The sequence below is a fragment of the Propithecus coquereli genome, unplaced genomic scaffold, assembly GCF_000956105.1.
Source record: "Propithecus coquereli isolate 6110/MARCELLA unplaced genomic scaffold, Pcoq_1.0 Scaffold583, whole genome shotgun sequence".
NCBI classification, from domain to species: Eukaryota; Metazoa; Chordata; class Mammalia; order Primates; family Indriidae; genus Propithecus; species Propithecus coquereli.
In genome coordinates, this window is record NW_012151763.1 from 1,055,535 (window position 1) to 1,081,595 (window position 26,061).

Genomic DNA, 26,061 nt, shown 5'->3' on the forward strand with positions numbered 1-26,061 from the left:
ATGAGAGGACCAAGAAATAGGATGAATGGATCTGCTCAGATCCATCACTAACCACTGGAAAAAATGATTCAAAAAATGCATTCTCCACTGTGTCTGAATTACATTATTTTTAGGCAAAGGTCTTTATAACTTTTAAAGAAATAGAAGTAGATATATCATGATGTTTAAAATGAATTATAAATATCAAAATAATACAGAGTGAGTTTCTAAATGAAATACTATTTAACATCTTCTAATTATCAAAGAGGAATCATCAAATCAAATACCCTTTAGCCCTAAGATTTGAAGTGTCCAAGACAAATTTAGAAGCTCCAATATATACGTGTTACATGCATCTATGTGGATAGTAAACCACTTACTTGGGGCGGGGGAACTGTTTTGGAATAAATGCAGTTAGATTTCTAGCCTTTTTCTATACACCTGGCCAGAATAGAAGGTAATGATATGAGATCTCCATGTTAGGGATTCCATAGAAAGTTTCCCTGGGCTAGGCGTCAAGTGTTTTCTTTTTTAATGGAAGTGGGCATATTTTGAAGGTAAACTGCTGTAAGGTTGGTTAGAGTCTTGGCAAGATCAGACTGGTCATCTTAGAAAACCTGTATGCAGAATGGTTAGGTAGTTGTAGATACCATATATTTTATGGATGACCAGCTTAACATGTTAGTGCCAGTTTGAGGAATGATTTGAGTTCATTGAAAGCATCTATGGGAGGAAGAGAAGTGGTATTTGAGCACTTTTGTTATGCTATTTTGGGGTGCTGTCCCTTTACTTGCTTCTCATCAGAGCCCCATGAGAGTAGGTAGTATGTATCATGCCCGTTTTACAGACAGGGAACTGCGGTAATTCAGTGACAGAATTGGGATTTGAAGCCCAAATTGGTCTGAATACAGAATCCCTTTTTCTCAACTATATCACACTGTTGTGCAGCAGGGTATAGCAGCATTTTTGACAAGGTCTGAATGGTGGGGTTAACTGGTTATTTTTTAGTTTAAAAGGATATGACCATTATTTGCTTTGGCTGAAGAAAGTTCATTTGGAAATAATTTATTTTACTAGTTTAAAGCAAGGCATAACAGCCTGTTTTATAAATAAAATTTTATTGGAATATAGCACACTCATTCATTTCCATATCACTGCTTCAGTACTACAATGCAGAACTGAGTACTTACAACAGAGACATCTGGGTATCTGGCCCTCTACAGGAAAAGTTTGCCAACCCCTTGTTCAAAGGAAAATGTATAAAAAGGAAATAAACTCCTACTTTTGCAGATTATAATTTATTTTCATGTGGGTGTAGTACCCCTACCCTTAAGTAAGCAAATGTAGACATTAAATTGATAGTGTACGTGGTCTCAAAATGGCTGGGGTGTAAACATTTTTGGCTAGAGAGTGATTAGGTTGAGGATGCCTCAAGGTATGTTGTTATTTTCTTGCCTCCTAGGTGGCCTGTGGTCAGAGCAATTCTAATGCAAAAAGTCGTAAATTTAATAAATCCTGTGTTTGCTGGCACTCCAGGTACAGAACAGAACTCTGCGAGTGGTTCTCTCCTTGGGGGTTACACTCCCCCTAGAGGCTAAACTGGAAATGGGGGGGGTGTTTTTGTTTTGGTGAAATAAATTGAGAAATGTATTATTTTATTGATAAATCACTGTCTTATTATTTCTCCTTTATATTGGAGTTACGACAGTGTATTGACTTTCTAAAATTGTGTTTAGGTTGATAATATCTATGATTTTCATTTCATGCTAGCAAAGGAGGCTTTACAGAAATTTGTTTTATAACAAAGGGAGTATTGGGTCTGATACTGTTGAGCACCACTGCCCTAAGTGTTTGGCTTTTTTTTCCCCTTTCCAAAACAGACTTCCAACTAGGGAGCGCTACCTTAGAAAGACCTGGAATTTTGAACTGAGAGGCTGGTTCATTCATAACTTCTTGTTCACTGGCAGCTTTTAGAAGTCAATTTTTAAGACTCAGTATGTTTCCACAGCCATCAGGGGAGCCTCCAGAGAAAAACCATGTTTGAACTTAAATGCAAAGTAGTAAATCGCATTAAGGAAGATCAGTTGTCACTGTTTTGGACACAAAGTTCAGAAAAACCACTCAGCAGGGGCCATTGATCTCAAGTCAGGTGAACCTGGGAAATAGAGTTCCTCTTGGTGTCTAGATTTCATTTGCAAAGGCCCTGTGAGGTGGAGGTCAAAATTATTTTCTAATTCTGCTTTTAGAGTTTTAAAGTAAGTATGAAAAATGGCCAGCATTTATTTTAATGTTTCCAGCTATGTCTGCTTCAGATGTTTTGTGTAATCTTCTTTTGCATATTAAACATAAAGGGGAAAACAATTTCTTAGTCTGGAAAAAGGGCATAGTAGAGGAGGTTTGGTACTCTGTATTTAAGGGTTCCGCTTCCATAGAACCAACCAGTTGCACCTCTATACCGAGGGACAACTCTGTCTTAATTTGAAATGTCTCCTTCATGGGAAAAGTCTATAAGGGAGGATAAGAATGCTTAAATTTTTTTGGTGCAAATCGTTTCAAAGGGGTATAAGTTAACACTACAGTTTTGCCTGGAACAATCATGCCTGCAGCATCCTAGTTATCCAAGGGTTTGTTGTACCATTTTAAAAATAAGTTTGCATAAATTCCTGGCTTAAGTGAAATGTTGGGCAAACAACCACTAAGTTCCTTGGCCAATTTTTCATTGCCCAGTTCATTCATTCATGTAACAAATACCTATTAAGTACCTCTTGGGTGTCAAACACTGTTACAAGGTGCTGTAAATAAATAAAACAGATAAGAATTCTTGAGGCTTAGAGGCCCCAAAGAGTGGTTGGCTGAGTGAGTCGAGTTCTCTATGAGTTAACTATGTTTCCTAGTCTAAAACTCCTTTGCTGAGATTGGAACATCATATCTGACCTGGCTTCTTTCAAGAGACCACTTAGAAACACTTCTTCTGTAGGTGGAAAGGACATTGCAGTGTTAGGAGACCTAGGCTAGAGTTGGCCCTTTCACTAACTCCTCCAGGGCTGTGTCACACACCCTCTACGTCCTCCTCTTCTCCTCTGTAACAGGAGAGGCTTAAGCTTAAATCATCACAACATTTTTTTTTTTAGGATCAAAAATGTGAGACCGTTAGAGTCCTATAATTAGCATATATAGGGAATTAAGTTTCAATTTTTGCTTTAAAGCCAAAGTAGCCAAAAATCAATGCTTTTTTTAATAAAAAGGATTGAAACTTGATTATTAGGGGTTTGGGACAAAATACTCTGTAACCAAAAGGGTAGCTGATTTTTGTAAACTTCACTACAGCCTCTAATTATTATCAAACCGCATAGTCCAACAGTCATTTTATAGATGAAGATATGGATGAACTTTCCTTGGTAAGGGAGAGACAGCCAAGGGCCTATGCTCATCTGTCTAGTACATTTTCCAAAGTGCCACACTGCTTCCCATTGTCATTAGAGCCATTATTGTACTTTAAAAAAAATGTTTTATCACTGCCACCACCAGCCACGTACTATCCCTGTAGCAGTAAGTAGCAGTAGAAGAAAGTAGTAAACTTTCTTCCTAGTATTTCTAAGGTCAGTACTAATTTGTATAGTTGGTTATGGTGTGGGCATTCAATAATTATACTTTTGTACTCAAAAATAAAAGCTAATTGTTAACATACACTGGGTGGTTCTCAGCCCTTCACATGTATTAACTCATTCATTTTGCCGAATAATAACGCAGTAACATAGGGATAATAGCAACCAAAGTCCAGGGAACTTAAATAATCTGTCCAAGGTCAAATAGTGAGTTGCAGAGTTGAAATCTGAATGTAGTCAGCTGCAACATCTGTGCTCTCCAGCATCATGCTGTTCCAGCTTCTGTAAACTTCGGGGATCAATTGAAACCATCCAACAAAGAGAGGCTCACTGATGAGATTTTAAAGAGAGCCTCATTGTGGAACTGACACGTTACCTGGACCCTTGGATTTCTCAGATCTGTACTCGATCCAGCTTTTAATGTTAGTAGTGTCTGCTGTAATTCTAAAAATGAGAGCTTTAAAGATAAAGACTGCATATATTGTATGACTCCATTTATATGAAATGTCTAAAGTGGGCAAATCTATGGAGATAGCAAACTCATGGCTGCTGGGGGATTGAGAAGTGGTGAGTGACTACTGATGGGTACAGGTTTCTCTTTGGGATAATAAAAATGTTCTAAAATTGTGCTAATAATTACACAACTTTGGATATACTAAAAAACCTTTAAATTGTATACTTGAAAAGGATGACCTGTATGGTATGAGTTATTAAGACAGTTAAAGGGAAAATGAGGGCTTCTTTTATATTCATTTTAAGTTGAAATTTTTTATGAAGATTGAAGACATCAGGAAGTCTCATCATTTTTTTACAGTTTATGAATAAACAGGAACAGGGAGGTGAAGTTGACTCTATAACTCAGCATTTTAAACTTCTTATATTGACTTGACAGTAATTTAACTTTTGTTTTAAAGCATTGACTTATTAGTAAAACATTTCAAATATTAAAGTGGGTCTCCAACCTATGGTGAGTTGTATAATTATTTAATTATATATTACAATGTAATAATAATAGAAATAAAGTGCACAATAAATGTAATGTGCTTGATTTGTCCTGAAACCATCCGCTGCTTCCCAGGTCTGTGGAAAAATTGTGTTCCATGAAAACAGTCCCTGGTGCCGAAAAGGTTGGGGACTGCTGTTAAAGTATCTGTTTACTAAAAAGTAATTTTTATATCTGTTACTGAAGAAAATCTGCCTCTAGTATACAATCTTGTTTAGTCAATAGAAAATTTCATGGCAAATACATCCAACCTGCTTCATCTAGTTTATCTCATACATTCTGCCGTCTCTGAGAATAATAGGTTATTTTGCTTAGACATGAACTTAAGGTTAGAGGGGTTTTTCAAAGCATACTATACTATTTTTTTCCTGAGTTTAATTCATTTTGGAGTTATTCGTTAATCTTTTTTAAAAGTTAATTTTATGTTGTGCTACCTCTTAGTAGTTTCAGATTTTTTGAGTATCCCTTTCTAGAAAGAAGTATTTTTTCCCTAATTGTTAATTTTGAAGCTTCAGTGGTAGTTGCCTAGTTCCAGTGTTCTGGGATTTGGCAAACCAATACATAAGTTTGTCCCATCGTGATTTTTCACAATGCTGTATATTTTCTATGTAATCATTCACTCATCAGATAGTTGTGAGTGCCAGTGTGTGCCAGGATACAGCCATAAACCAAATAGACACAAGCCTTGCCCTTGTAGAGCTGAACTCTTGTCAGGGAATCCTGATGGTCCTAATCTTATAAGATGGCCCTCACCTGGCCATCTCTCTGCCTCTTCATCCTGGTGATGCTTTTGTCTATATCTTTGTCACCTCTTTGAGGTGTTTTAGGACAGATAGTTGCTGGCACTGCAAAGTTACCGAGTCACTAGGTTTTATTCCAAGTTGTGTTAATATTCACCGTGATGGATTTTGTTAGTGTGGGGTTGCTCTTTTAATGCAGCCTGGCAAAAAGATCCTATAAATACCTGCAGTCACCTTGTTGAATTGGATGTGGTTTACCTCCCACTGACTTCATATGTATCTGTGTCATAAACTTTGATAAATAAAATAACTAAAGCATTATTTAGTTTCCTGTTGTTGCTGTAATCTTCACAAGTCTAAATAGATCCTTGCATTAAAATGGTATTTGTGTATGTTCTGAATGTGATGCTTTCATTTGTGCCTGAATTGTGATGAATATGCATTATTTAAATGGAGTATATACTTTCTCTAGAAAATACTGATTAAATCAAATCTTGAACTAATTTGATTTCAATCAAATCTATGCCACTTTAAACTGCCTTAATTTGGAGAAAACAGAATTCTTAAAGGGAAAAATAGTATGAGTTAAATTGTTTGCCCCTTTTCATTCTGCTGGGATGCCTCTAAATTATCTTTAAAATTTAGAAGTGTGGAAATTTGAGACCTGCTGCACAATTAATAAACATTAAGTTTTTTTAGATGACAATTTATGTGCTATGAATAAAAGTTCCTGGAATGTGTGTGGCATCTTCCACTGAGTCCCCCTTGTGTATTTAGCTCCCCTTTTCTGTTCTTCCTGAGTTCCCTGCTGCTTTACTGAAGCTCTTTCACGTAGTGCCGCACACTGGTTAGTCGTTTGTATGTCTCATTCCCACTGGCGCCTAGTATGCAAATAGGGCCTGGAAAGTAGTGCCGTTTGCTCTGAGCTGCAGTATGTAAATCTCAGGTGTCACATAAGTTTGAAATTGCATACAGATTCAGCTGATATTGAATGTTATCTCTCTTGGTAGAGTTTCCAGAATGGCTTCTTCATCAACTTCTAAGTATAATTCACACTCCTTGGAGAATGAGTCTATTAAGAGGGTAAGTTGAGTTTTCAGATTTATCTCTTTCTCTGCATTTCTCTTTCCATATTTGACTATTAGGTCATATTGTGTTTATTGAATTATGAACTTCATTATTCATTCACATAGTATAAATACATTAATACATGTGGTTTTATTATCTCACCTTGTTCCATAAAAGATTTTAGATAGAATACCTTATATGTGTCAAGTGAGTTTTGTGTTTATAAATCCTTTCAGGTAACTTCACTTTTGAGAACCTCTGTCTTGTGAATTACTGCCAGATGTTACATTTAAGGTGCTAGTCAATCCTCTGCGCCGAAAGCTTTCTGAGGGAGATAGTAGACTGCCGAGGCCCGCTGAGCAGGCTGATACACCTTCCTAAATATTGGCATTATTTTCTAATTATGATGATACAGTAGTTGCATAACCAAAACAAATATAACTTTAACAGAAAATGGTTCAAAGTATCCAGGGGAAAATTGTGTAATTAGAGGGAGATTTTAGAGTATATATTAAAAGGAAGGGATGAATTTAAAATAAACTGTATTCATGGCCCTTTAATATTATTCACCAGAAAGGTTAATTTATACTCCTGCAGAGGTGTATAGGGATGCCCAAGCAATCAATCAGAAGGGAGCAAAAGGCTGTCTTTTCATTTGTATTCCTTGATTACAAGGTGAATCTTTTTTTTTTTTTAAGTATGTTGTCCATTTGTATTTCTTTTGTGATGTGATTATTCGTGTCCCTTGCTTATTTATTTTTTGGGGGTTTTGAGAGAGATTCTTATTTATTTATAAGTGTTCTGTATATATTACATGTTACAAGTCTTTTTCCTCGTTTATTGTCAACCTTTTAATTATATTTATGATATTTCTTGATTTTGAAATAATAGAGATTTAAGGTTTTTATATAATCTCAGCTATCAATCTTTTCCTTTATATTTTTTGCTTGGGTGTCTACAAGGACCTCCCTCATCCCCAAGATTATATAAGTTTGTATTGTATTGTAGTATTTTTATGGTACAAGAATCAGCTCTAAATACAAGAGTAACATCAAGAATGTAATTTTAAGTCCTTGTGTAATGCTGCTCTGATATAAAGTATATCCCATGTTATCCTGTCTTAATCAAACATTGGCTTCCCTTATTGTGTGGTTGGATTATGTTTTCTTCTCCTGACCTAGAACTGATATTTAAAAGGCATAATATTTAAATATTATATTTGCTTATTATACTGTTTTTAGTTTGAGGCAGTGTTAAAGGATTATGATCATTTCTTTCCAATCTTACATCTGTATAAGATGTGTGGTTTTGTTTCTCATTGAGGAAGGCATTCCTCACTGGGAACAATTTGTCTTGCCCTGCTAGTTAAAATGCTTAGCTTATGAGCACTAGAAATGTTTACAATTAGCCAGGAATTTTAATTCTGTGTCTGAATAAAAAAGATAAAACCATTAAAAAGTCCAGCAAAACACCCCTCTTTGACAGCTTATATTTCACCTAAATATACAACTCACATTTCTCTTATTTCATAATTCATAATAATTCTGTTCATTCTCTATCATTCCCTTGATAATTCACAAAAGTGTGCTCGTGTATTTTGTTCCACTTAATACAAAACCACTCCGAGGGAAGCATTACTAACTTCACACATGAAATGATTGCAGTGTGATTTTTGGGCAAACAGCTAGAAAAAATGGAATGAAAAATATTGCTGAAAAAACCTTTTGCCCAAACAGATGTTAGTGATGTGCCTCGTGCATCTTAAAACTAACATATGGAGCACATCATTGGTATTAATCCACTAGGACGGCTGAATAACTTGAAAGACAATGGGTATCTATGGCAAATTAGACTCTTGAGAAACTCACCTGTGAATTTTAGTGGTTAGTACTTGGCCCACCTGGCAGAGCTGCTGAAGTGATTGAATGTGGCACATGCCTGGGAAGTACCTCTAAAACCAGGAGGCCTAGAAAATAATAAAGTGACATGAAGAATTTATATAAATGGCTCCTAAGGCTCTTGCCAGCTCAAAAGTTCTCTGACAGACCACTCTTTCCTCTTATCTAGGATAAAGATCTTAGTAAAGGTGAGGAAGTAAAAAGTGAGGAAGGATCTTAGTAAAATAAGAAGCTCAATATGTAGTAACATTTTCTGGCATTGTAATAGGATTCTGGCTAATTATTGTATTGTAGTTCAGTTAAGGCCTCATGAAATTAAAGTTTTCATTCCTGCTCTCTACAAAAGATGGCTGAATATTTAATATGAAAAAAGAAAGCTTACCACAGTATATGTGTATCTATAAAATACACTTAATATTTAGTTTTTATCACCTTCCTGAAAGCTAACTTTAAAGTGCTTAGAAGCGTTGTTAAAATTAGTATTATTGAAAAGCATGCTAACATTATGTAAATACAGACTAGAAGTTACCATATGTAATGAATGTTGATGCTAGATTGTATTCTTTAGTTTGAATTTTCTGTGCCAATTTTCTCAAATGCTAAATCTGTTTTTTTTCTTTAAAAAGCATATTTCTAGTTGTTTATATTCTGGGTTGCTTAAAAACCTGTACAAATGTAATGCCATTACTTCTGATGCTTCTGTTTTGTTTCTAGACGTCTCGAGATGGAGTCACTCGGGATCTCAGTGAGGCTATCCCTCGACTTCCAGGAGAAACGCTGATCACTGGTAAGGACCCTCTGACGTTAGGATTTGCATTGAAGAGATGTCGGGCAGGAGCAGGTGGCTTCAATCCTGCTTCCTCTTTAAAAGTTAGAGGTAGACAAATAAGCTAACTTTGTTTCGAAGCATTAACACAGAATGCTCTGCATTCATTTCTTGATCAAAGAGTTCTTTCAGGAGCTTCATGCTCACAAGGATAGTGATATTCTTGTCTCTGTACCAAAGACTGAGAATGATTTAGGGGAAAAAATGTGGATTATCTCTTGAAAGTGTCTCATTGGAGCTATAAGCTGTTACAATTGAAGGTTTAAGAACAAAATGATATTAAGGTTTCCAGTCTATGATGTATGCTTTAAAATGATAAACTGAAAGGCTTGAAGATGTAAATATTCTCCTTTTTAAAATATAGGAGACCTTATTGGTTTAAAATATCTTTCATTTGCCAGAAAAGAGAAGTTAGTAATAGTGAGGTAACATTTTGATGTGTTATTTTTTCATGATAAATTTATATTAAGAGGAAGGTATCTACTTTATAGGGCCTGATCATTCTGGCATAAGAATATAGAAGCATCTGGCAGCTTCTGAGCCAAGTGCTAATGTTGTGGGCATTCAAATTTTATATTAAGGTCAACACCCTCAGATTTCAGTGTATTTGGAGATGATATCATTACCATTGTTTGAAGGAACCTTTCAATTTATTGACTGAGATCTGAGTTATTTGGCTTAAATGGCTAAAACACGGTACTAATTAGATTGAAGGTCCTAGACAAGGTACCTTTGTGAATTAGCCAGGCACCACCAGAAACTCTATTCTGTGTCCACAGACTCGCACACATTCTAGTCTTGAAATGGAAACCAGTGGGATGTGTCCATCCCAGTTTCTGAATAAGAGCAAAGAAGATCATTGAGTTTTGATGATCTTCATGTGAAGTTTTGGTGCTGGATATCAGTGCCCAAACCTTAACCAAGATAGTATGGGAACTAGTATGAAGTAGCCTTACTGGGTACTTTTTATTTAGCACTTGAGGAGAAAGGAATTTCAAAATCATTAAAAAAAAAAAATGTAAAAGCCAGTAACACATTCAAGGACATCCTTGAAAGATAACAGAAAGACATATTTCTATTATAATTAACTCTTCTGATTTAGTTTCTCCTTATGTTTATCCTACAAAGATGTACTACTTTTTTGGCCATCTGTTTTATATCATTTCATTGTTTGAAATGAATCTAGTTAAACTCTTCTCTGGACTGTTAAAGAATAGCCTATAGGAAGATTTCTACTGCTGACGTTTATTTATTAAAAACATCACGATGTTTGTGCGGTTAGAGGTTGGCAAATCCCAACACCCAATCTAGTAGTTAGTCCATGAGACTGTCCTATGTGAATTGCCTTCCTCTAGTTGAAGTAGCTCAATTAATCACCTTTACAACCACCCGAGGGTTGCAGCAGGAGCACCCTCATTCACTTCTGCCTCCACTGTTGTCACTTTGCCCAAGGTAGCTGTCACTACAGTGTAGTTTCCCCACTGCCCCAACTCAACCTAGCACGGTAACGTGGAAGCGTTGCTAGTGCTTGCTGTCTACATTTTCAGTAATTTTTTTGTTGTAGTTATTTGTAGCCAAATAGTTTATTTGAAATTAGTGCCATTTGTTGTGTATCTTGGTATATATTTCCATTATTTTAGGGTACTTTTTTTATCTTAATAGACAAAGAAGTTATTTACATATGTCCTTTCAATGGCCCCATTAAGGGAAGAGTTTACATCACAAATTATCGTCTTTATTTAAGAAGTTTGGAAATGGTAAGTAGAATATAAGACCATAAAGATGACCCTAACTGTTAAAGATAATGCTAAACGTTTCTCTTCTACTTTGCAAGATTGACTGTGGATCAGATTAACATGGGGGATATATTTGCTTCTCACCTCTTAATTTTTTGCTTATACAAAACTCATTTAACACTAACACCTGCATAGGTAGGGAATAGAGTAAATCGAAAATATAAGTTTTATCCTTCATAATGGTAGGGGATGGGTTAGTAATTGTAACCATTTCCTAGTTTGGAGAAGTTAGTTAGACGTAGAACAGTGGTTCTTTACCAGAAGCACAAATGAGAACCACTTGTGGAGCTTAACAAACAATACAGTGTCCATAAATATTAAAAATTAAAAAATTACATATATCCTAGATATACATCATTAGAATGTCCAGGCCTGTGGTCCAGGTATAGTTATATTTTCTAAAACATCATAGAGGAGTATACTGATGTAAATTCCTGGTTAAGGCCCACCACCCTAGAACTTTCCAAGTGTTTAATTACAAAGCACTAGATAACAAGTGTAGAACTAGGATGGCTATGGTATCGCTTACTGCCACTCTACCTTTTCAGTCCGTGGCCATGAAATATTTGCCATACCATTTCAAGGAACGTTCCATTGATGAAACAATAACACAGAGAAGAGATGCCCCCAAAGGGGAAGAGAGAGTGTATAACCACTATGGCTGTCGCAGAAGTACTTACATAAATGTGGTGGGTTGTCACTGCCCAGGTCAGTCTGAAGGGGCAGGTATATTTTGACGGGATGGACCAAGAGGGACTAGGTCCAGGGTACAGAGAAGAGTAGCCTGTCAGCAGTGCGTGTACACAGGAGACCTTGAGACTGCTTGGGGATGTAGCTTTTGCTTTTACCCCACCCATTTTTTAGGAAAATTCTAATCTAGATTAGTTTGTATCTTTTGATCTTTTTATTTTATAATTTTCATCATTATGTCTGAATTCTGAAAAAAATGTTGTTATCCCTATTGCCTGAGCTGTGACAGCCTACTTTTATAGCTGCCCCAACTTATAGTATCTCCTAAAGCAAAGTGCTCACAGAGATGGGTGCATGGATCAGGCCACAGGACATTTAATTTATGTAAATCTATTTATACATTTAAGACTGGAGATGAGTGAATGTTCTCGTTTTCCAGAATGGTGAAGAAGATTTTGGAAGTTAACAGCAAGCTAGATGTCAACCCTTGGCAACAATTGGCAAAAATTCTAAAAATAATCATTTTAAACATATGATTTTTAAGTACCTAGAAAAGAAAGAAACCATTGGGAGTGTTGTTGGCACATCGTCGTGATAGAATCAAGCCATATGACAGACTCTGGTAGAGACACATGGGCTGAATGGTGGCAGTACACTTAGGTGGAGTTATAGACTGTATACTCAGGGCTTAATGCCAGCCAGGAGGGATGGTCGCTACAAGCCTGCTGTGCAGGACCCTTCCTCTCCCATGTGTCTAATGCAGTGCAGAGGAGCATGTAGAAGGCATTCGTGTCCAATATGTGAAAAACTCCAAACTAGCCAGTGTGCTAGATGACAGAATCAGAATTTGAAATGACCTTAATTGGCTAGGATGTTGGCGCAAAACTAATAATACAAAATTTAGCATGGATAACATTTACTTAGTAAAAACTGATACTTAGTTGTATTAGTAAAGGATAAAGGAGGTCTGTCTTAACAGGGGCCCAAGCTTATTGGAACCAGTAATTGGATAGGACTGATTAAAAAGCTCATATACCTGTAGGCTGAATTAATAAAAGTATAATATAATGGCCAGACAAAATGAGATGGTAGCCCCATCTGAAGTGTCATGTTCAAAGCCAAGTTCTACATTTTAAGAGGAACATTTTAGAGTTCAGATAAAACCAGGCTAGTGAAGGGACTGTACTATGATTGCTGATCAAAATAAATGCTGATCTTATCTGAAGAAAAGACAACTAAAGAGAGACATGATAGAGCCATCTTTGAATATTTGAAGTGCCTTTCTGTGAAGCAGGGATTACATTTATTCTATACAGCTCCCAAGGGTCAAATTAGGATAGATTGAAAGATTTTATGGTAATATATGTGAGAATTGTCAAAAATCACAATGAAAACAAACATTACAGTCTCTTTCGCCTCTGAGACTCTTGGCTTGTTGACTAGCCACACGTGCCTGCTTCCATTTTATGCTATCACTGATGATGAACTGTGAAATTATTCACACTGTGATGACATGACAAGATTGTGTATATGGTGTAATCTCAACTATGTAAAACAAATTATTTATAGAAAAGTGGCTGGAAGGAAATACACCAAAAGTTTCAGTACTTGGGATATCTGGAGAGTGGAATAATGCATGCTTTGTTTTCTTCCTTTAACTTGTCAATATTTTTAAAAATACCTAGAATGAGCAGGTATTGCTTTTATAATTGGGAGAACACAGCAAATTTTATTTTTGTTTTCACATGGCACCCTAGAGAGTTGGAATTAGTGCCGAGTGGGTGAATAAAATGCGTATCTGACACTGATTACTAACTTATTTCTTCTTCCACTGAGTTTTACATAAACATTTTAAGCAATTAGCCACAATATTTAGTCCATAAAAGCAAGCGCCTAATAGCAGAAAATGTCGTATAAAGAATGACATTTAAACGGTAATACAGGAGCCTAAAAACATAATCATCATAGTGGTTCTTCACTTAAAGTCCTAAACAAGAACATTAATTGTGGATTCTGCTGCAAAGTGTGAAAACTTTTGTTGCGTGTTTGAGAAAGAGCTGTCATCTCACTGGCATTTTGAAGTGGACACCTGTTTGTTTCAGGTATGTAAACACTGCAGTGGGAGTGATGAATCCAGATGTGTGCGGTCTGATTCTGGAGTCAGCCCTCACATGTTATAAGGTGTCAAAGGCAGATTCCCTGCCTCCTGTTGCCCAGGGAATTAGAGGAACGGTGGTCATGTCCTTAGATGGCCACAGTGGCCTCCTTCTACCTGGGCCTCTTTGCATGGTCTGCCTCCAGCCTGATCCTCCTCACAGCGAGGCTGACTGGCTAGCTTCTCAGTTCTGAAATGATCATTGGCTCTCTGTTGCCCGCAGAATAAAATCCATTCTCTTTTGTGTGGCATAAAAATCCTTCTGACTTCTCTAGCCTTGACTCACAGCACTTCTCCCCAAACGCACCATTCTCAAACTATGCAAAACCCCTTCCCTTTTCCCGTCATGCACCAGTGGTCCTCACTGAACCTGGGTGCCCTTTCTCGGCCCCTTTCAGAAGCCGCTATTCATCTTTCAGAACCCACCTCAAAAGTCATGCCCCCTCTGGAGCTTTCTCTAGCTTCCCTTGAAGGAATCTCTCCCTGTTTGTGTCTCCGCAGCCTTCTTTCATGCCTCTGTGTTAACACATTGCTGTGAAGCCTTCCCTGGCCACCCTAGCTAAACTTTTAATACCCTTCTTTCATGTTTAATTTTTCTCCTGAGCAGTTATCACTATCCACTATTTTATATATTGCACTGATTCATCGTGTTTGTCGTATCTCTGGGCACAGGGATGCTTGTCTGTCTGTTCACTGGTGTTTTTTCAGCTCTTACGATGGAGCCTGGCACATGGAAGGTGCCCAGCCAGTATGTGTGGAATGAGTGAATGTGGTCTTATTTACTGCTCTGTCTGTGGTCTTAACAATTGGCAAGTCCTTTTGGTCCTTCCTGCCTAGCTAGTGCAGTATCCAGTAGGGAGTAGGTGCTCGGTAAAAGTGTATTCATCGAGTGAACTCAGGAGGGAAGAGGCTCCTATATTGTTAGCGCTGCTCAGGGGGCAAAGGCCTAGTCACTGTGGTTTGAAAACAGTATGGACCCTACTACACTGTGGCACCTTAAGGATCAGCATTGCTTCTGGAGTTGAGGAATTCCATAGCCACCTTTTGGCCTTGAGGGTGCTAAGACATTTGGCTTTCGGTTAATGTTATGACTATGTAGGGGCAACTGTAGGCCTGCGATACCCTATTAATCTGGTAGACTACCATGAGAAAGACTGTTTCCAGATTCCCTTCCAGGAGAACTTTGGGTGCAGACTCTATAGTGGGTGAGAAGGATAATTTAACCCTTGTTCATTCATGCATTCATGTCTTCACTCCAGAAACATTCACTGAGCACTGTGGTGAATCTAACACTGCGCAAGGTGAATGATATTATATCCTGAGGCCTGCACAGCCTTGTGGGATGTAGAGATGAGCACTCGTGGTGTAATATGACAAAGCCTACGGTGGCATGCATCATGCTGTGAGATTACAAGGGAGAGGACTGTTACCCCAGCATGCTGAGTCCTAGAATGCATTAGAGAGGAGGTGATATTGGAACCGAGTCTTGAAGAATGGTAACAATTTCCTGGACATGAGGGAGGGAGGAGCATATCAGGTAGAGGGTTTCCCGAGCCATATGGTGCTTTTCCATGTCGCATGCATAACGATAGGGAAAGCACCATATGCTATGGAGATGGTTGAGTGATCTGTGGGAACTGGAACATCGGGGGTAGAGGGAGGAGTGGGGAACAGGAGGAGATGAGGCTGGAAGAAGAGCCAGCAGGCAGCCTCAAGAGTCTCATAAGCCACAGTTAAGCAGCGTGTAGGTTACGTGGCGAATGACGTAGCAGATGTGTGTTTCAGGAGGAGAACTCTGGCTGCAGCCGTGGCTGATGGATTAGGGGAGGGAGAGGGAGGCAGGAAGACCAACTAGGATGTTATTTTAGTTTTCCAGGTAAGCGACAAGGGCCTAATACATTCGTAGTAGAGATAGAAAAGAGGGGACAGCCGTGAGAGATTCAGGAGCATTTGGGTGGTGTTTGGAAGTAGGAGTTGAAGGAAGAAGCTGCGTCAAGAGATGACTTCTGTGAATTTTTGCTTGAATGATGGGAGCTGCTCCCATTCATCAAAATAGACAATACAGGAGTATGTGTGTTGTAGATAAGCCCTGTGGGGAAATGCATCTGAAGGAGAGGACTTACGGCTGTGCATCTATGGGGTGGGAATGTCTCAGGAGCAGATGGAAGTGTGACTCTGAAGCTTCTGGGGTGATATGCATATAGGTAGCACTAAAGCCCACAGAACTGCGTGAGATTACCTGGGAAGAGTATGTAACATAAAAGGCTGTGGGCTACAGAGAGAACCCTGGGGGACACGAGCGTTTTTCCATGGCGGGGAGACAAAGAAGTGCCAGTGGAGAAAACAAAGCAGCGGCAGCGAGAGCAGTAGAAATCTCCTGCTAAAAAGGCTGTGGTAGAAGTTGGTAGAAGAGAAAATCTCCAGACATATCGAGTTATGGTGTGAGATGTTCTAAGGTTCGGTAAGATAAAGAATGAAAAGAGGCCATGGAGAGTCACAGGGAGCCCCGGTGAGGACAGAGTCCACAGGGATGTGAGTCTGATTGGTTGGTTGTCCAGGCCTCAGTGAGTTTCCCTCCATTCACTCTTTTCCCCATGGCTTTATCACCCCCTTGGCTTCAGTCACTTCTCTACACGATGTAAAATCGTACATTAACAAATCTCCTTAAGGTAAATATTAATATTAAAACAGTTGATCTCATGGAGACAGAAAGTAAAATGATGGTTACCAGAGGCCTGGAAGGGTAGCAGAGAGAGGGGATGGAGCAGGGATGGTTAATGGGCGTAAAAATAGTTAAATACAATGAACAATGTTGGTAGCACAACAAAGTCACTATGGTTAACAGTAAGTTAGGGGATATTTTAAAATAGCTAAAAGAGTGGAATTGGAATGTTCCAAAGAAATGTTAAATGCCTGAGGGGGATGGAAACTCCAATTACCCTGATTTGATAAATTCACATTGTATGCCTGTGTTAATACATCACATGTACCCTATAAAGATATACAGTCATTAAAAATTAAAAAGAAAAAGCTCCTTAGAGTTTATTGAGCCCTTTTTCATATATTCTTCCATCTGAACATGACATTAGCTGACAAAGAGGAAAAGCAGATGCTGGCCCGGCCCAGGCCCTGGCACTGACTGTTTTTGGAGCCCTAGTTTCTCATTCTTTGCCGTCTCCTGCATATCTCTTGACTTTTAAACTGATCCCAGACTCATGGCCAGTCTGAAACAATTCAGCTCCTTCTCCCTCCCCCAGTTCCTACTTTTGGTGTTCTTGTCTCTTTTAATGGTGCCACTTTTCTTCCTGTCACCCTTCACTGTCTGCCCATCCTCCCTTCTCCTCTGCAGACTTTGGCACATTTGCCCTGTCCTTGCTAGTCCTTTTGCCCCACCCTCATCCCCGGCCTTGTCCCCAGCATCATCTACCCCAACAGGCCCTTGCAGCCTCCTTCAGGTAGGCCTCCCTGCCTTCAGCCTCCCTTCAGTGCATTCTATCCGCTCCCTAATCCGTACTTGCAATCCTTCCATTCCCCTGCTCAGAAACTCTCAGTGGCTTCTTTCCTACCTTATTATACATTCCTTAGCCAGGTGTTCACAGTCCTCTCCAACCCACTCCTGTCTTGTCTTCCCAGCATTGTTCTTTCCCACCTCTGCCCTGAGAATACACCACATGCTCCAGCTCCCACAAGCTGCTCACTAGTCCCTAAACAAGCCCTGTGCTTCCGCACCTGTGGACGACTCCTCCAGGCATTTTTTTCCACCTAGAACATGCAGTCATCCCCACCCCATCCCTACCATTTGCTTCCTAACCCCTTTAGAAATTATTTTAGCTATTTAATATAGAAAGTCTATAAAAAACAACATAAACATCTGTGGATCCACCACACAGCTGAAGAAATCCCATCCCCTCCTGTACCTTCACACCAGAGGTAATCACCAGCCAAAAGTTGGAATTTCTTGTTTCTGGTCATTCTGCACATTTCTCTTTAGAATGGCACATAGGAAATGTATAGGAAGCTAAAGGAATGGGGGCTTCTAAGGCCTTCCGGTTGATCAGATCATAATCCCTGGGCAGTATAATTTGGCTTGAGGTTCAGGACTGCTGGCAAGATGAAAAACATGTTGGGTATACGGTTTTCATTTTCCGATAAGACAGAAATAGCACATTCTTCCTGGGTTAAATTCAAGGAGAAATTTGTTTGGCTTGTCTCTAAAAGATAGTAACATAGTGATTCTATTCTTAAGTCAGTATATTACCCAAAGATTCTTGAATTCTGTTCAGTTCAATGGTTCTTTTGTTGACCCTCTATAAAGATGACACACGCGTTAACGTTTATTCAGTAAAGCTATTTCTCTGAAGGACTAGCGTAACGTGGTCTATTTTGCTTTTCTTATGGGTTACCAGTGCAGAGTTAGAATTTGGAGAATCAAGATGGGTGGACAGTCCGCATGTCAGACTCTCGCAAATATCCAGTTCTGAAATGACTTTCAGACAGGTGCTAGGTGGCATGCCATCTAAGAGCTGGGCATCTAACAAGTGCAGCAGTACTTATGTTCCCTAATCTCTATCGTTGGCTGCCATTGGAGCTGTAAGCCTTGGGTACCACCAGGAAGAGAGGCAAAGTTTACCTTCCATTGTGAGCATTTCAAAGAGGGGGAAGGCTAGCCCACTTCATTACAAGCACAAGCGAAAAAGGAGTCCTGTAGTATTTTTCTTTTCAAAAAAATGCACTGGAAACCTTTCAAGATTGTCCTTTTTTCTGTCTAGTGGATTTAGTTCTTTACATTTTAAAGTAGATGAAATAATACTAAATAGACCATTATTAGTAAAACACCCTAGTGTGTTTATAAATAAGAACATCAGTGGGATCCATACCCTAGACCCTTTTAAACTTCTAGTCTTAAATCATCTTCTTATATTGCTGCTGCAAAATGAATACTGTTTTCAGGTTTAAAAAAAAAGGCCGTTCCTGCTATTACCCTTGGTTTCTCTGCCCCTTGTTCCCATGCTAATCCCCAAACTTGGAAGGTCTGTGGGCTGCTGAGCCCTAATGTTGAAAGTTACATAATGGATCTAATTTATCAGCTCCACTACAAGTTCAGGCTTTCAGACCTCAGAAAGTGTCTCATCTCTGCTTCGGCAATTCTTTTAATCTCAGATTGACTTCTCATTACGTCCTCCACCACTGCAGTGACAAACCTTCTGTGCTCTTTAGCTGACCTTGTCTATTGTTCTGTTGAAAAGTTAAAAGTGATCCTCTCTGAGCTCTCGTAAATTCCCCTCACCACCTGAGGATGTCTACCTTCACCCATCTTTTCTTCCTTCCCTCCCATCTGAGAGGAAGGAACTACACATCTTCTTTTCCAAAGTGAATCCCTCTCATCAAACATTTCTCCTTTCTCCTTTTACCTCCTCTGGAGTCTTAGTGCCCCATTGGTTATTCTGTCTTATATTTTTGATTTCCATCATTTTTGGTTCTCTTTCTCCCCCAATCTGCAGATCCGCTCGAGTCTCTTTATTGTAAAACACCTTCTTGCATTCTTCCGGCCCCTAATGCTATTATCCTCTCTCTTCCCCTTCTTTTCCAAACTGCTTTAAAAATTATTCCACACATGCTGCTTCCACTTCCAGACCATTGACCCCATAACTTCTTGCGGTCCGGCTTCTGTTCCCTATTGAAATTGCTCCTTCACTGCTCAGTTCCGGTGGCCTTGGTCGAGTCCTCCACTTCTTCACTTCTCTGCAACGATCAATACTGTGGCCTGCCCCTTCCTTCTTTGTCCTTTCCCCGTACTTTCTTGACTCTTCTCCCACCGCTGCCTTTTGCCTTCTATGCAGTTCATGTTTTCTTTCCTGCCTCCTAAATATGTTTGCCCTGGAGTTCTGTCCTCACTTTCTTCTTTTTCAATTGTCAGTTGCTTACTTTAGTTCCAGTCCCAATCTTTCATTCTTTATTGATTGGATATTTGAGAGCCAGCTGTGTGTCAAGCACTGTGCCAGATGCTGGGATATGGTGGTGAGCCCAAAGACCCAGTTCTTCCCTCCGGAAGCTCATAGTTCTAACAGGATTGACAGGCGTTCTTCAAATAATCACAGCGATACATAATAACCAGCTGCGGTCAGTGTCGCATGGGAGTAGTACAGGAGTGCAATAGTTTGGGGAGCCTGGAAATTATCCCGAGAAAACGATGCTTGACCTGTGGTCTGAAGAAGACATACCAGTTACCTAGATGTGAGGCAGGGGCTGGGGAGGCGAGAAGCAGCTGAGAGGACTTGAGACCAAGGGGAGCATGACAAGATGACAGTGTGGCTGGTGGCGAGTAGAATGGCAAGGGGTGAGGCAGGAAAGGTAGGCGGTGGCCAGATGACCTAGGCCTCGCCAACCCTGTTCAGGATTTGGGTTTTTATTTTTATTTATTTTTAATTGACAAAAATTGTATATATCATGTACACATGTTTTGAAATACATATCCATAGTGTAATGGGTCAGTGAAGCTAATTAATATATGTATTACCTCACATGTTTATTTATGGTGAGAACACTTAAAATCTCTCAGCAGTTTTCAAGACTACAATACAGTGTTACTGACTGTAGTCACCATGTTGTACAATAATCTCTTGAATTTATTCCTTCTAACTGAAATTTTGTATCCTTTGACCTACATCTCTCCCCCACCACTCCCAGGATTTGGGTTTTTAGAGTTCAGTGTCAAGAAGCTTTTGAAGTGGTGTGAGCAGAGGAATAATAGCATCAGATGTGCTTTCCTAGAACGTTGCCCTGGCTGCTGGGGAGGACAGACTGTAGGGGAGCAACTGTGGACGCAGAGAGACTGCTGTGGCAGTGGGCCAGAGAAGTTGCTGGTAGAGTTGGGGAGGCTGACGGATTCGAGACTGATTTAAGAGGTCGACGTGGTGGAGAAGGGGATGTCGGGGGTGACTCCTTGGTTTCCAGCCACCGAGACAGGCAACCTTGGAGAGAAAAATCATGTGTTTAGTTCTGGACATCTTGAGTTTGAAGTGCCCTTGGGATCTCTTCCAGTTCTGTATTTCCAGCTGCCTCCTGGATATCTGTACTTGGTTTATTTATCGTAATCTCAAACCCAGAGTGTCTAAAATTGGCTATGTTAATCTTTCTCCAAACCCCCCTCCTATGTTGTTCACATCTTTTTGTGGTACCACCATTATCCATGGCAGAGACCTTGGCCTAAAGCCTTTGACTTTCCCCAGTGGCTGATTGCTTTTGCTTTCTGCCTCAGCTGTCTCCACTTTCCACTTTCAGATCCTCATAGCCCCTCACTTGCACTCAAGCATCAGCTTCCATGATTTGAGAAGCAGGTGTAGCCTCTCCTTGCTAGCCCAGAGTGCTCAGTGCTGCTACATGAATCTTCATAAAGCACTATTTCACTGTGGCATTCCTCTTCTCTCAAAGCATCCTGTGGATTTCAGTTACCCTGATCCTAGCCCTGTGATACTCCCCAGGGAATTCTTGTCACCTGGTCTTAAACCTGGCCTGCTTGTTTTTTAATAAAATACCCATGCTTTCCCACACGTGCAGCTGATGTGACTCTTACCTGTTTCTGGAACGCCAGTCTCCAACTGCTATTGCTCCATCCTTTAAGGATCATCTTTAATGTGGTCATCACCACAGAACCTTCATGTGATCCAATCAATAAGATACTGGCTTACCCTCCTCTGTCTCCCATTCCACTTTGTCTGGACTTTTCTTAGGGCTCCTGGGACTTGCAACCTGGTATCCTGGCTACTTGGGCACATGTGTCTTATCTCTCAGATAGAGTGAGGCCCTGAGCTCCATGAGAACAACTCTGCATCTTATCTTCACAGACCTCATTGCCCAGTACAGTTTCTGTTTCTTAGTAGATACTCGAGAGAGAGTGGATGCATTGTTTTACTTGTTTGTTATATTAACTTCTCAATTATTTTAGATACTTAAAGGAACAAAGGCACATAATTGAGTTAGAATGGACCTTTGAGAATCCTTAAATATTTAATGATATTTAGATAGTGATGACTCAGGTTTCCAGAGAGTTAAGCTAATTTTCCTATTCCTGGATCTTCCAGTTTGGCCTGCTGAGCTATCTGATCTTGAATCTGTCATTCGTGGAGAATGTGCAGGTAGCCTCATCAGGCTGTGGGTGCCTTTGGTCAGGAGCTGGCTCGTTCTCTTCAGTGTCCTGTGTTGCGTTTTGTGTAGGGCCAGGGCAGTCTGAACTATAGAATTTCCTCTACACAGGGACAGAGAGCAGCAAGGCTTTATGTCACTTTTAATTCTTCTGCTTTTTTTGTTTTTAACATTCTTGCTTCCATGTTAGTATTAGAGTATCAGATTTTTATTTAGTGTCTAGTCTGTGTATTTTAGGTTTAAGTTTGACATTTAGGAATACAGTTCACAGATCCTCATAAATCTCAATACAGTATAATCTAAACATAATAACAGACTACTTGATAGTATGTTTTTAATAACTGGACTGTATTGAGAAGCAAGTACATTATAATATGCACCTATTAATATATATGTACACTGTACTGAGTAGTGTTTTCCTGTTTTGGCATTTGGGTTTCAGTCATGTAGTGAGGTTTCTCACTCCATGGTAACAGCTAAAAAATTCCTCCTTATAGGTACAAACAGAAAGACCTGTCAGATGATTGCTTGAGCATACTGATCCACTATATTTGCAGAGCACAATTATGTCTTCCGAATACTAAGATATTCTTTGCCATAATAATAATAACTTCCATTGTTTTCTAGCTACCATTGGCAGGCACCGCGCCAGGTACTTTAAATCCTTTATCTCTAATCACCCCTACATTGCAGGTAAATGTGGCCAAGAGATAGTAACTTGCCAAAGTTATCCAGCTAATAAATGTCAAAACTCAGATTGGACCAATTTTGTCCACCCTAAGAGTTTGTGCTCTTTATACTATGATAACTATACTCTTAGACTTTTTTGCTTTTTTATTTGAAATAATTATGAACTCATAGAATTTGCAAAAATAGTACAGAGAGGTCTCATTTACCTATCACCTGGCTCCCGCAATAACTGTATTGCTTTATCAAAACTATGAAGTTGATTGGCACAGTATAGTTAACTAGATTCTGACCATACTTGAATTTCCTCAGTTTTTTAATATGTTCTTTGTATGTTTTTATACACAGTTCTGTGGCATTTTATCCCAAGTAACCACCATCAACAATGAAGATATGGAATTGTTCCATCACCATCAAAGAACACACTCACACTGCCCCTTTGTAGTCACGCCCTCCCCTCCACCCCTGGCAACCACTTTTCCATGCTCCATCTCTACAGTTTTGTCATTTAAGAATGTTGTGTAAAAGGAATCATACAGCATGTGACCTTGTAAGATTGGCTTTATTCACTGTGCATGGTGCCCTTAAGGTTCTTCCAGGTTGCACATATCCGTAGTTCATTCATTTTTATTGCTCAGTAGTATTCCATGGTACACATGCCCGTGGTCTTACACCTTTTGAATTTCTAGATAACCCATGAGCTACATTTATATTTTATGAAGGATTTGAAATAAAACTGTATTTGTATCCCTCAAAAGGATATTTTTAAAGAACAAAAACATCTGTTTTCTTAAAAGTTTTCTTTGTCAAAGTTATCTACCACATTAAAGAAAATTTTAGATTAGAAACTGTATAGGCTTTCATATCTTTGTTCATATGAATATATATTTTATGTTATTGTGATCACAGTATATTTTGTATGCTGCTTTTTCCCACTTAAACTTATTTTTCCATGTGCCATAATTTTAATGGTCAACTTGATGGAACAATTATGGAGCTAACTATAATTTTCTCCACCCTGATATCTACCTCTGGCTCCACTGAACAGCTTCATGCATATAGCTTTTTTTCCTCCTGTTGAATGATAGCCATAAGTTCTCAGGAGTGAGATTATTGGATCAAAGAGTAGAACCATTTTTATGGTTCTTTTGATGTGTGTTTCTAGGCCTTGGCTTGAATCTGAACCCTGCTCCATATTTAGTAAACAAGTTACTGAATCTTTTTAAAGCCTTGGTTGCCACATCAGGAAACAGGGATACTTCATCTACGTCCTGCAGTGGTGGTGAGGATAAAATGAGACAATGAGTGCCAAGTCCCTATTGCAGTATGTGGCGTAGAGAGGTATTTTGTATGTGGCAGCTGCTTGTGGCAATGATTGTGATATGACTTCACTAACATGATTCCATCATGCCATCTGTGGACCGCACACACTCAGCATTGGATAGCAAATGATGGAGAAGCTGTGCATTCGGGCCCTCTGAGACAAGCACCATTTCCAGATGCTTGGTTTCTAGTGGGGGGACACAGACATGTAAATCTGTGGTAACAAGACAGTGAAGCAAGTGTTGTAACAGCAGTCTGAATCAAGAGCTATGGAACTTCTGAGGAGGATGTGATTAATATTGCCTGATCTAATTGGGAAGCAAGGCTTCATTAGAGGTGATGCTTGCTGAGCCAGGGGTGAAGCCATGGGGAGAGTTTTGGTAGTTGGGAAAGATAGACCATTTTAGGGGAAGGGAACACCTTGAGCAAAGCACATGGCCTGATTGTAGACAAAGTGTTGTTTGAAGAATGGTGAAGGAATTCACTTAGTTGGGGTGCAGAATTTTGTGGGAGAGAAGCCTATAGAAACAGGCGGGAAGGGGATAGCACAGGAGCCCTGAAAATGTGTACCTGAGAGTTTAGTCTTTATTCCGCAGGCAGCACACAATGGCAAATGTTTGGGGATGCATCTTGATTGCATAATCGACTGTTTTAATGCTTGCTCTTTCATGTGTGATCTGTGTCACATTTTTGTTCATAAAGTGGTAAAAGGACCAAGGTAAAAACACCTTGAAAGTATATGATTCTTTTAATATGCTTTTGATGTTTTAATTATATTGACAGAAATACTGACTTTTATATTTTTGTCCATTGCAGGATTCTGCTCTAATACTTGATGTTCCTCTGGGTGTGATCTCAAGAATTGAAAAAATGGGAGGCGCGACAAGTAGAGGAGAAAACTCCTATGGTCTAGATATTACTTGTAAAGTAAGAGATTCAGTACTTTTTTATACAAAGAACAAGGCACGTTAGTGTTGAACGATACTAGAAAGTTAATGTGGGTTTGAAAAACAATCAAAAACTCTTGTTCATCTAAGGCCTTGGAAATGATTCTTGCCTCAAAATTGAGCTTTCCAAAAGTTCCTGGGGAAATAGTTCCCACACAAGGGAACCACTGTGGTCACTATGTATGAGGACTCAAGGAACTGGTCGATTTGTTAGCTTGACTGAGGGCGAAGAAAACTTTATAGGTAAAATTTCTTAAACCCACTTTAGTTTTTGCTACACTCTGCTCTGGGTGCCCCTTCATGTCATGTGTTACCAGCTAGACACCTTCATACCAACAAAGGAAGGAGGAATAGAAGAGATTTTGCCCTCTGTGAACAGGATGTGTCCTTACCTATAGCAACCATTGTAACTTTTGCTTAGGTAGTTTTCAGAGGTAGCGGCCTAACATTTTGCTATAATAGTAACTGTGCACTGAGCATCTATGTCTGTCCAAACACTCCTTAGGTGCTTTTCATTCAGTACCCAGCACAGCCCTCTGAGCTGGGCATCTGGTAGATAGGGAGCCTAAGGCTCAGAAGAGTGAGGTAACTTTGCTAAGACACCTCCAAAGGCTAGGTCCTGGGAGGCTGAGATGCTTTCGAGTGTCTCAGGTGACCGAACCATCTCTGTAGTGCAGGGGTTAGCAAACTTTTTCTTTAAAGGGCCAGATGGCAAATATTTTAGGCTTTGTGGGCCACATAGGATTTCTGTCACATATTCTTCTTTGTGTTTTGTTTTTCCAACCCTTTTTACATGGGAAAAACATTCTTAGTTTGAGGAGCATACAAAAACTGACCTGGACTGAAGTTTGCTGGCCTCTGGCCAGTCCAAGTCCTTCACTCCATGGATAGAGAAATGAGGCCTTTGCTGAGAGAGATTACTCGCGTAGGGTTGCCCAAGGAGCCAGTGGAAGAGCCAGAACTAAAGACTAAAGTCTCTTTTTCCTAGTCTCATGCACTGTGATTTCTAAAAAAGCAACCTTATATACTTATGTTTGGATTATGATATAATACGGTGTTTCTCTCTGCAGCTTATAAAAGATCAATATTAGTACACTGTCAGAAACCAAAGGATTATGTCATCATTAAACTTTAACTGGAATTCTCCACTACTTCCACCTCACCTTGTTTTGTTTTACTTTGAGCTACCTTAATGCCTTATC

At 39.4% G+C, this 26,061-nt stretch overlaps 1 protein-coding gene across 3 annotated transcripts in view; it reads left to right on the forward strand.

The window, feature by feature from the left end:
- Positions 1-26,061, forward strand: part of MTM1 (myotubularin 1) — a 98,969-nt gene that overhangs the window by 16,068 nt on the left and 56,840 nt on the right. The window contains exons 2-5 of one of the 3 annotated variants that reach the window (XM_012658365.1): positions 6,338-6,410; positions 9,008-9,080; positions 10,782-10,876; positions 24,729-24,839. In XM_012658365.1, coding sequence (XP_012513819.1) covers positions 6,348-6,410; positions 9,008-9,080; positions 10,782-10,876; positions 24,729-24,839 — 342 coding nt within the window. In that variant the 5' untranslated portion in view covers positions 6,338-6,347. The remainder of the gene's footprint in view (positions 1-6,337; positions 6,411-9,007; positions 9,081-10,781; positions 10,877-24,728; positions 24,840-26,061) is intronic. The other 2 variants (XM_012658366.1, XM_012658367.1) reach the window with 2 other exon arrangements.